We start from the raw sequence: 12,547 nt of genomic DNA, 5'->3' as shown, positions 1-12,547 counted from the left end.
TGATTGGTCTAGACTTAGACTCTGTCCCTGGCAACTCCAAATCTCAACCAACAAATGCTCTGTCCTCCATATCGGCAAAAAGAATCAGAACTTTAAATATAAACTGAATAAACAAAATCTCTCAGATAAACCCCACTCAGTAAAAGACCTCAGAATACTAATATCAGTGCCAAAGCCCACTGCAACAACATCACCAAAAAGGCTTCAAGAGTTGTTAACCTAATCCTATGTAGCTTCTGCTCCGGCAATCTCACACTACTCACTAGAGCTTACAAAACTTTCACCAGACCTATCTTTGAATACAGCTCATCTGCTTGGAACCCATACTGCACCTCGGACATTAACACCCTCAAAAATGTCCAAAGATACTTCACCAGAAGAGCATCCACTTGAAACAGAATACCCTACGAAACTAGACTTACAATTCTGGGTCTAGAAAGCTTAGAACTATGACGCCTTAAACCTGATCTAAGTATTACCCACTAAATCATGTGCTGCGGCATCCTGCCTGTCAATGACTACTTCAGCGTCAACCACAACAACACAAGAGCACAAAACAGATTCAAACTTAATATTAACCACTCCAAACATGGCTATAAAAAATATGACTTTAGTAATCGAGTTGTTGAAGCGTGGAACTCTTTACCTGACTCCGTAGTGTCATCCCCTAATCCCCAACATTTTACCCTTAGACTATCCACGGTTGACCTCTCCAGATTCCTAAGAGGTCAGTAAGGGGTGTACATAAGTGCCCCAGCATGCCTTCTGTCCCCTGTCCTATTGTCTCTCCTATATTTCTTTATATATCTTTTCTTCTATTCCTATATCTTTTCTTTTATTCTTTCATTTATATATTTTATTTCTATATCTTTTCCTCCATTCTTTCTTTGATATATTTTACTATGAGTATATCCTCTGTAACCTTCATTATGTTTTGGACTAACTAACTAACTAACTAACTAACTAACTAACTAACTAACTAACTAACTAACGAATTAACTAACTAATCTGTTAAAGGCTGTATGTTCTTTCAGCCGTGCAACCCAAGCAGGCATGTAGTCCTCCATGGATGAGAGAGAGAGAGAGAGAAAGAGAGACAGAGAGAAAGATTGAAGGTTACATTCTAAAGCAATTTCTGAGTTGAACAATGTACAACACTAACGATTCCAACTAGCTTCAGCTCCTAAGTGTATATAGAAAGGACATCCGTACCCAATGTAAGTTACTGGCCCACATGACGTAATCCAATAGGGATGCCACTGAAAGTAATTACCTCCACCTCTTCCTTGTCTCCTTTTCTGCATTGCAGGAGCTTGCTGTGTGCTTGGGGAAGTAGGGGGAAGAGTCACGGATTGAAAGGGGAGCTTTTGCAACTGGTTCTTAGGAGTCATTAGGGGAGCAGAATTGCTGCTGCTGTTCAAGGCACTGTTACAGGTTGGTGATGGTGGTGAAAACATTGAGTTCCTAGGTGAAGAAAAAGTAGACATAGAAGGTCCTGGAAGAGGAGGTGGTGGTGGTGGTGGTATTGAGGGAGAATTATGATTTAGATCAAGCTGGGAGGAGCTTGGGCTGGAACACTCATTAATTTTGCCTGGAAGCTCAGAGGAGGGGGATGGAGACAAAGGTAATGGTGGAGGAGGTGGTATGTGTAATGGGGGGAGGTGACTTTTAGGAGTTCTAATCTGAGAAGATGCACCAGCAGCAAAGTCTGGGGAAGGGAACTTATTAGGATGCTCAGAAGGAGGAGGTGGTACAGGGGGAGGAGGGGGAAAGATAAGTGATGGTTTGCCAGAAGGAGATGGTAATGGTGGTGGTGGAGGAGGAGGAAGTGGAGAAGGAGGAGATGGAACTGAAGTAGTAGGAGGAGCAGGGACATTGGAGTGAGTTGGCATGGCACTCTGGATCTTGGATGGTTCTGACTCATCTGCTTGCTTAGGGCTACTTGGGGAGATCTGAAAGTTGCCACTGGATTTCCCATTATTGTTGAGTGGGACTGGGGCTGTTTTGGCAATAGGTGATTTTCCAGTCCTAGTGCCTGAGAAAATGAAGCAAAAGCAAATAAATCACGCAAATAAATAATTTTGAAAAGTACATTCAACAATTCATTCTTTGAATGGTCTAAATTCATTGTAATTAAATCTAAATAATTCAGATTACTGGATTCAAATGAAAGAAAACAAGAGGATTTTTTCTAACTTAACTTCTTAAACTATTCCAATCCTGCCAATTCATTTTCAGAGACTACAGATCTAACACTTCCATTATCCCTTGAATTAGAAGACCTAAATTTTGCTTCATTCTGTTGCCAGCTCAAACCCCCCCCCCCCAAATTAAAATAGTACAGCAGAAAGGAGGAATTGTTCCTACACATCTCAATTACACCATGCAGAGGTGAGATGAATGTCTCCAGGCAACAGCTACACTCTAGTGGATTCAGGAACAGCTGTCTTTCCACACAGGACTGTAGCTTATTAACCTATTGTGCCTGAAATCTGTTTTTCTCATACACCTCTCTTACTTGCTTGATTTGGTAGTTTAATCTTGATTTCCCTGTTTGGTTGACAAACAATCTTTATAAGACCAAGATTAAGGTCTTGGCCACTTTTATTACTTTAAGTTGCATTATCCTTGATTCTCTTAGAAAATAATCCAGGAATAACAGCTAGCATGAATCATAGCAGCCTGATTATTAACTGGCTTCGTTATACTTATTTTAAAATAACTACATCGTTCAAAGGCCTTGAAGTTTCGTGAATTAATTTATTGTACAAAGCAAAAATGATAACCAAAACCCCCCTAAAATAATGAAATAAGAGAAAATATATTGCAAACAATGTGAATATACATGTTTGTTGTTAATGCAAACATGAATATTATGTAACAACCAATCTGTGCTCAATGAAAAACAAAATTATTTTGCCTTTTATGCAATTCACAGGATCCAAGAGAACTTTCTTTAAGTATAACTAACATGCAACAAGAAAACAGAATCTTCAATTCTTCTTTGAATATTAATATCAAAGTACAAATTAGTATGTCCTAATTTATATCACAAAAAACCCCTGTGGGGTTGTTGGTTTTTTTTGGTGACTCCATTGAAAATTGGATTCTTTACCTGCTAAGTCTCTTTGGCCTACTGGTCTCAGAACAGGGAATCCTTCTGCAAAAAGGTTCCCTAATGCCTGAGGTATTTCACTGCCACAATTTCCAGAGTTTCCTCCATCTTTGCTGGGCCTTTCTTTATCAGCTGTGAAGGAGGAGGAGGAGAAGGGGCATTATTTCAGCTTTTGGTTTTTCTGCATTTTCTTCTAAAATGAACAGAGGCTAATTGCTTCATACATACAACATGGTGATGATTAAACAATTTAACTATAACTGCCAGGGTTCATGCAGTAAGCATGACTATAACATGCTGTGGCTGGATTCACACAATTCACACAACTAAGCCAAAAAAAAAAATACTAAATGCTTTTAATACATAACTAAATGCAAAATATATAACTGTGCAAACTGTATTATGGCTTAGTTTCAATATGAAATCTCTATGTCTTACAATTATGAACATTAACAAAAACCAGGACTTTCTGCTGCATAATTAAGACAGAAATATTCCCTGTAGTTTAGATAATATAACTGTGCATATATATTGTTTTTTAAAACAGGAACTTGGGTGTTACCACTGACTTTCTATAATCTCAACTAATACATTACTGCTGAGATTAAAATATTTCCCTTTTTTGCTTCTTTCAATCACTGCTTCCTCTTTATCTTGTTAATTTTAAAGTTTTTATCTTAGGCATTCCTTGCTTCAATTTTCTTTCTTTATTTTGGCTGGAGAGAATTAAATTAACTGGGAAACATTTTGTTTCATAGAAAACTGTCAGTATATTTCCCTTGTGAAAGATAGGAGTGAACAACTGACACCAAGTGCTCAGAATGTCTGAGAAAAGAAAGGCTCAAAATGTGTTATTTCTCCATGAAAAGTGCAAGAATTAAAGTCATAAACGGGAATTAAGAACAGATTTAAGAATGAATCCAAAATACAGTATGAATCCAAATTCCAAAATACTGTATATGGGATAATTGGAAGACTTTAAAATTATTCCTCTAATAAGTTGTTCAGAATATTGAAGAAAAATGTTAGATTGATAATATGCATTAACAGTTTTCAAATAATCAACCCAATATAAGAAACTTTCATTAGAAAAATGAAAGTGAGTCATTGAAACAGTTTTGTAAGGAAAAAACAAAGATTTCTGCCAAGAAATGTCTTTTAACGTAAAAATGACTGAGGAGCCATTGGAGCATGTGCATAAACAGAAGACTTATTACCAATCTGTGGAGCACTGCGATCATTGGTCTGGGTTACTCTTCTCAGTCGAGTCCCTCTTTGGATCTCATGTAATAAAGCACTACGACTTTTGGATTCCTCCCTTTTCAGTTTGGGTGGTTCTGTGTTTGTCTGTCAAAATAATAGGTCAAAATCCCAGACATCAGGAGAGACAGGACAAGGAGAAGTGTCTAGCAACATTTTGGTTTCTTGAGGATCACCACACTGTATATGAAGTTTGACAGTCAACATCAGCATCTTCAAACATGGGCCAGAAATTGTATTTGTTAGATATACTTCATGTTTACCTCCAGGAATTCAAAGTACACTACTATACCTGTTTAGAGGCATTACAAATTCACTTACTTTTCTATACTATTTGGTAGAATACTGCATTCTTGTTTTTCCAATTACGAATAAAAAACAGGCATTTTTTATTGCAAACCACATAATATACAGTGGCACCTCTACTTACTAACTTAATTTATTCTTAAGGTTCTTAAGTAGAAAAGTTTGTAAGAAGAAGCAACTTTTCCCATAGGAATCAATACAAAAGCTAATAATGCATACAATTGGGGAAACCACAGGGCGGATGGAGGTCCTGTTTCCTCCCAGGAGATTCCTAGAGAAGCCCCACGGAGGCTTCTCCACACGTTTTCTGGCCCTGTTTCCTCCCAGGAGATTCCTAGAGAGGCCCCACAGAGGCTTCTCCCCGCCTTTTCCAACCCTGTTTCCTCCCAGGAGATTCCTAGAGAGGCCCCACGGAGGCTTCTCCCTGCCATTTCCGGCCCTGTTTCCTCCCAGGAGATTCCTAGAGAGGCCTCATGGAGGCTTCTCCTTGCCTTTTCTGGTTACAGCTTTGGAGGCTTGGGTTTGTAAGTGGAAAATGATTCTTGAGAAGAGGCAAAAAAAAATTGAACACCCAGTTCTTATCTAGAAAAGTTCATAAGTAGAGGTTTTTGTAGGTAGAGGTACCACTGTAGTAATAAGTTGACTCGCTCTCATACTTTACACTTTCTTTGTTAAATCATGAAAGTATGCCCATCAGACAGGTAAAGCAGAACAAGGCCTTGAAAAATGTGGGAAGCCCACCCATTCACCCACTCATCACAACCCACCAATCAATAAATTGAAATAAGTGATCACTAACTAAATAAACAAACATTGCCAGCCAAAAGGCACAAGTTCAATGAACTTATTTTGATGGTTCAAAAAACACCAAATGTGTACTCACTCAACAACTGTGCCCAATTCCTCTTACCCAGAAGAAAGAAAAATAATATGGCACCAGAGGGAGTGGAAACTCAGGAGATAGGGTATGTCTATAGAAACTTGAAATAGTCAATTAGCATTGGCTGACAACTGACTACTAACCTGAAGATTTGAATCAATTATGTTTCAATACTAGTCCTAAAAGGTTTTGTTCTGAAATAAGCAAGACATGCTCATGTAAACATATGTAAAAACATGGTTCAACAATTTACTTCTTGCACAATAGAAAGGAAGGAAATCTACTAGAGATTACATGTTTAACCTTTGTTTTAGAAATTAAGCAGTACCATACATTACTAGAATAGAGAATTACTGGTGAATGTTGTCCTAAATGGCCAGATAAGCATTTGGGAATAGTTTTATATTAAATACTGAATTTCTTTTTGAACGTCATATATCCCATTTTCCTTAAGTGTAATTATTTTTAATTGTCTATTTATCAATATAGTCGATTAGTTTTTGGTAGGACTTTCATTTTGGCTGTTCTGTAGCATTCCCAATTTGCAGTTATCCCACCTAAAAGCAGGCCTAATAAAAGCAAAAATCAGAAACGTTTGAGAGCTATGATTCAAGAAATAATTTCATTTTCAACAGTTGCATACTGTGATAAATACAAGAAAGACAAAAACATTTTTAAAGGGTAATAAGGCTAATGCCTTTAATGTTAAAGTATAGTAGGGAGAGCAACTCAGAATCTACAGGCTGTAGATTGCCAGGTTTTTCATTTCTGCAACTCACAAACATGACACAATATATGCAAAATTAAATCAAAATTCAGATTTAGTCATTACTATCATATCTGTGCCATTCACTGTTCAACATAATTTCCTGAATGCAATCCTATAATATAATATCTCTCTAACTTTAAATTATAGTTGACTAAAAATCTGAAACATAATGAAAATATCACATACTGTTTTTACATATTCATGCAGAAAAATCAGACCCTGTTTAGGATATAAATACTATAAGTATTTTGAAAGTTTAGTCACAAAATGTCCTTTTCTCTCCTACAAATACAGTGTTAGCTCTTCTAAATGGCACATTCAGGTGGGGTAATATTGGCACCAGAAGATTTCCTGGGCGATGATGTAAAATCTTATTAATAGCTTCTATTATAACTACATTTGTTGCCAACGAGAGGGTCATTTTGAAATGCTGTCTGACAAATTAACCTACATAATTCATCTTCAAATTCCTTGATAAATTTTTTTCTCTCTCACACACATATATGTTATGTTCAAAAGCTGACTGTTCCATGTTCAAATGCTGTTATGGCACACATTACAGTGAATCACACATTACTTTTCTTTTGGAGAGCATCAAGCAATACTTACTGTGAAGAACTGAAGAAACATAACTTGAATAACTCCTTATTTTTAAAATAATCCCTTCAATTTCTGATTCCAACAGCTTTCCTGATAGTTTTGCTGTAACTCTGCTATAAGACTAGGGCCAGTCCTGGGCAAACTCTTGGTTTAAATTTAGAACCAACAGCTGTGGGGTATGTTTTTTATTCATATGTCCACGGTTGTGTCATAAGGACGTACTACACAGTAGTTATTTTTTCTCCTCATAAGAATACTATTTGTTGGAGTGCGACAAGGGGGAAAATAGGTGTAGCAAAAAATCTCAATATTTCATTTTAGTTTTAAATCTGAATTAGCTTCCCAGCAATCAAAATATATGTACTATATTTCCATTAATACTATTTTCTCCTCCTGTTTCTTATACCAGACAGTTCTGGTTGCCATACATAGGTCTAGAAGGGAACTTTGTGGTCTTCTATCTAACTCCCTTATCTAAAGTAAGAAAATTCAAACCATCTTGGACAAATGGTTGGCAATTTTTTCCCCTGAAAACTTCCATTGATGAATCACCCACAACTCTGGGAGGCAAGATATTCCATTGCTTAATAATTCTCACTGCCAGAAAATTCTTCTTTATTTCCTGCCTGGATCTTCTCCTGACATGCTTTTACCTATTGCTAGTTCCAGGTAACAAGAGTGAATGCCACATTTCCAGGTAGATTAGCTTGTTCGGTGTTTGGCCAAACCGGGTCAGCCCTTTATGTACTTGTACATTGCGTTAATCACTTAATTTGCTTTTTATCAGCTTATATACCATATTTTCCGGAGTGTAAGACGACCTTAGTTTTTGGGGAGGAAAATAGGGGAAAGTATCTGCTTACAGGTATTCATCTGGCTAGCATCCTTAGTCTGGTCAGCTTCAGCACATTATTTTCTCCCCTGGTTAAGGGCTTTTAAAAAACTTTATTCTGAGACTGTAGCAATGAAAGAGCTTGCAAGCCAGTAAGAGCTGGGAACATCATTAGCACCTGGAAAGAAACAGTTGGAGCAAGTAGAACAATGGGAAAAAAACCTGCAAAGACTTTGGGCTTGGAAAACATTCTTCTTCGCAGAAAGTAAGAGAGTAAGTAATGAAAGAGCTTGCAAGCAGGTAAGAGCTGGGAACATTGTTAGCACCTGGTTAGGGCTGGAAAGAAACATTTGGAGGAAATAGAAAATAGAAATGGAAAAAACCCTGCAAAGACTTAGGGCTTGGAAAACATTCTTCACAGAGAGAAACAATGAAAGAGCTTGGGAACATTAATAGCATCTGGTTAGGGCTGCAAAGAAATATCTGGAGCAAGTAAAGCAATGAAAAAATACAACCCTACAAAGACAGGGTTTGGAAAACATTCCTCACAGAGAGTAACAATGAAAGAGCTTTGAAGCTGGTAAAAACTAGGAATATCGTTAGCACCTGGTTAGGGATGGAAAGAAACTTCTTGGGAACAAGTTAGAGTAATGGAAAAAACCCTGCAAAGACTTGGGGCTTGGAAAACATTCTTCACAGAAAGAAACAATGAAAGAGCCTGCAAGATAAGAGTTGGGAAAATCGTTAGCAGCTAGTTAGGGCTGGGGAAAAAAAGCTACATTCAGAGTATAAGCCGCACCCTAATTATCAGCCTCTTTTAGGAAGGAAAAAGGTGCGTCTTATACACCGAAACACAGTATCTACATCCTGCTAAATCATAATTGGAGGAGCACTGCCAGAACCCTGAAAAATGACCTCCAGCAGGCCACAAATGTGCATGTGTCTGCACAAACGGTTAGAAACTGACTTCATGAGGATGGTATGAGGGCCCGACGTCCAGAGATGGGGGTTCTGCTCATAGCCCAACACCGTGCAGGACACTTGGCATTTGCCACAGAACACCAGGATTGGCAAATTAGCCATTGGCGCCCTGTGCTCTTCACAGATGAAAGTAGGTTCACACTGAGCACATGTGACAGACATGACAAAGTCTGGAAAAGCCATGGAGAGCAATCTGTTGCCTGCAACATCCTTCAGCATGACTGGCTCAGCAGGGGTCAGTAATGGTGTGGGGTGGAATTTCTTTGGAGGGCTGCACAGCCCTCCATGTGCTCGCCAGAGGTAGCCTGACTGCCATTAAGTACTGAGATGAGATCCTCAGATCCCTTCAGACCATATGTTGGTGCGGTTGGCCCTGGGTTCCTCCTAATGCAGGATAATGCCAGGCCTCATGTGGCTGGAGTGTGTCAGCAGTTCGTGCAAGATGAAGACATTGAAGCTATGGACTGGTCCATCTGTTCCCCAGGCCTGAATCTGATTGAGCACATCTGGGACATTATGTCTTGCTCCATCCACCAAGTTGCACCACAGACTGTCCAGGAGTTGGCGGATGCTTTAGTCCAGGTCTGGGAGGAGATCCCTCAGGAGACCATCCACAACCTCATCAGGAGCATGCCCAGGCATTGTAGGGAGGTCATACAGGCAGATGGAGACCACACACAATATTGAGCCTCATTTGATTTGTTTTAAGGACATTACATCAAAGTTGGATCAGCCTGAAGTGTGTTTTTCCATTTTAATTTTATGTGTGATTCCAAATCCAGGCCTCCATTGGTTAATAAATTTGATTTCCATTGATGATTTTTGTGTGGTTTTGTTGTCAGCACATTCAACTTTGTACAGAACAAAGTATTCAATGAGAATATTTCATTCATTCAAATCTAGGATGTGTTACTTGAATGTTCCCTTTATTTTTTTGAGCAGTGTATAAAGAGTTAAAAATAAACAAACACCCCAAAATCCCACTTTCTTGATTTCCCTCCTAGAGTTCAAAAGCAACAGGAAAGAAAAGGTTACTTATTTCATTAAATCCAACATATGCCTCTGCAAAGAAGAATAAAATTAATTTCCATGACCTTCCTTTATGAAATCAGAACACGAACAGTTGGTGCTCATTTTCTTTGGCAGTAGTTAGGGGATATTCTATTATTTCTTATGTAAGGAATGTTGCATTAAATAACAAGTACAGTTTTTAAAAAGAATGGAATGACTCATGTATTTAATAGGCTAGATTGTCAGGAGAAAGGACTCAGTAAATCTTTTTTCTTTATCAAACTCATACAAAATCTTCCCAATATGCTTAAATGGAGAAATACAAAATCTTAATAGAATGGCAAATAAAGTCTAATTGATATTAGTTTGGTTTGATTTGGTTTACAGGTTTTTATTGCCAATTCATGTATGTTCAGTGAATATGTAGATATGAGATGTGGCCATATGCAATCCATACACTTCTCCAAAGTCTAGTTCTTAATATCTAGATTTACTAAGATCGAATAATTGCCACTACATTTATCCCTCTCCAAAAATTCCATATAGATATTAGGAAAAGTTAGGTAGTATTTATGGGGCTGAACAATAGTTGGGCATCCCAAACTTCTGCATGGCTACAGAAGGCCAATTAGTGATGTAATGATCTTTGGATGGAACAGAAATGAATTTTTTGGTGCTTGTTTATAATTTATATTAGTGAAGTAAATTTCAATTGTTAAAAACTACATTGTGTAAATATAAGGAAAGATATAAAAATGTGTATAAAAAACAAACCATCATAAGGAAATTATGTTTATCATCCATTTTTAGGAATGTCAGAAAAGGATAGATGGTCTACTTGAGGTTTTGTAGATGCAGCCCCGTGAACTAATTCACTTTAGCTTTTTAAAGGTCGTGCATTGTACTGAATGGTGTGGGCAGACTAACTATATCAACAGTTGAACTTGTGTCTGTTCTTCACCTATGCGGTGCCCGCTTTCGCAATTTTGCCTACTGTCTAATTTGATCTGAAAATGCAAAGTTAATCTGGACATCTCTGAAAATCAGAGAGCAATACATGACTATGTCAAATACAGTGTTCCCTTAATTTTTGCAGGGGATGCATTCCGAGACTGTCCGCGAAAATCGAATTTCCGCGAAGTAGAGATGCGGAAGTAAATACACTATTTTTGGCTATGAACAGTATCACAAGCCTTTCCTTAACACTTTAAACCCCTAAATTGCAATTTCCCATTCCCTTAGCAACCATTTAGATTATTACTCACCAGGGTTATTTATTAAAGTTTACTTAAATTTTTTTTTATTAAAGGCAGACAAAAGTTTGGCGATGACATATGATGTCATCGGGGAGGAAAAACCGTGGTACAGTGGAACCCCGACATAAGAGCTGCTCTACTTAAGAGCAACTCGAGATAAGAGCTGGGAGGGGAGAGATATTTTTGTTCTACTTACAAGCCCAAATTCAAGATACAAGCGCCAAGGAGCTGTCTCCTGAAGCCAAACGCTAACTTCCGCGTTCGGCTTCAGGAGACAGCTGCGAAGCGGCGCGCGTGTTTTAAAAGGTTGCAGCCGGCCTGGGGGGCTCGGGGGGGTGCTTGCAGCTTTCTTTCTTGCTCTTTTTCTTTCTCTCTTTTACCTTCCCTTCCTCTATTTCTTCTTTTCTTTCTCCTTCCCACCTTCTTCCCTCCCTTCACTCATTCCTCTCTTACTCTCCCCTTTCATAAGTTTCCTTGCTTCCTTCCTCTGTTCCTGTCCCTTCCCCCTTTCTTTCTTTCTTTCTTTCTTTCTTTCTTTCTTTCTTTCTTGCTCTTTTTCTTTCTCTCTTTTACCTTCCCTTCCTCTATTTCTTCTTTTCTTTCTCCTTCCCACCTTCTTCCCTCCCTCCCTCCCTTCACTCATTCCTCTCTTACTCTCCCCTTTCATAAGTTTCCTTGCTTCCTTCCTATGTTCCTGTCCCTTCCCTCTTTCCTTCCTTCCTTCCCACCCTCCGTCCATTCATTCACCCATTCCTCTCTTGATCGCTTAAAGCCGGTCCCTGGTGCAAAAAGGGTTGGGGACCTCTGTCCTACAGGATTGGGTGGCAGAGAAGTTGAACATATGTAAATTTAAAAGTTTAAGAAAGTTTACAAGTTAAGTGAAAGAAACTTCATTATTCATTTATATGTACATGTACATTTCTTCATTAAAAACATGTCTTTCTGCATAATTTAGACTAACTTTGTGAGTTTTTTGAGGGCTGGAACCAATTAAAATTATTTACATTAATTCCTATGGGGAAAAGTCGTTCGAGATAAGAGCTGCTCGACTTAAGAGCCCAGGTCCGGAACGAATTAAACTCGTATCTCGAGGTACCACTGTATAGGGGAAAAAACATGAATTATTTTTTAATTAATATTTTTGAAAAACCGTGGTATAGACTTTTCGCAAAGTTCGAACGTGCGAAAATTGAGGGAACACTGTACTGTAATACATTTTCAGAGCGATATTTGAAAAATCATACATGTACACATGCATATGTACACACACACCACACAGTTTTTCTAATTGGATTCTTCACCTTAATTTTTATGATTGTACAACTATTCAGAAATTGAACTCTAGATCTGGCTGCATATGGCTTTTCACATTCTTATTTTTGAAAGGTAATAAAACATGAAAGAGAAAGATATTATTCTTTGTGCATACATTTGATGAAATCCACAGATAAGTGAATAAAATATGGAAACATATCTCTCAGTTTCACAGATTAACAGAGTGCAAATATTGATCTGTACAGCTTTTCAGTCAATTAAC

The 12,547-nt window shown here is 38.0% G+C and overlaps 1 protein-coding gene across 1 annotated transcript in view; it reads right to left on the bottom strand.

Moving 5' to 3' along the window:
* Positions 1-12,547, bottom strand: part of WIPF3 (WAS/WASL interacting protein family member 3) — a 33,008-nt gene that overhangs the window by 3,317 nt on the left and 17,144 nt on the right. Inside the window, exons 3-5 of the mRNA XM_070729794.1 lie at positions 4,333-4,462; positions 3,116-3,247; positions 1,274-2,035 (exon numbers count right to left, since the gene is read on the bottom strand). Of these exons, the coding sequence (XP_070585895.1) occupies positions 1,274-2,035; positions 3,116-3,247; positions 4,333-4,462 (1,024 nt within the window). The remainder of the gene's footprint in view (positions 1-1,273; positions 2,036-3,115; positions 3,248-4,332; positions 4,463-12,547) is intronic.

The sequence above is a fragment of the Erythrolamprus reginae genome, chromosome Z, assembly GCF_031021105.1.
Source record: "Erythrolamprus reginae isolate rEryReg1 chromosome Z, rEryReg1.hap1, whole genome shotgun sequence".
NCBI lineage: Eukaryota > Metazoa > Chordata > Lepidosauria > Squamata > Dipsadidae > Erythrolamprus > Erythrolamprus reginae.
The sequence above is the reverse complement of the archived record's forward strand: the minus strand, read 5'-3'. Positions and strand labels throughout refer to the sequence as shown.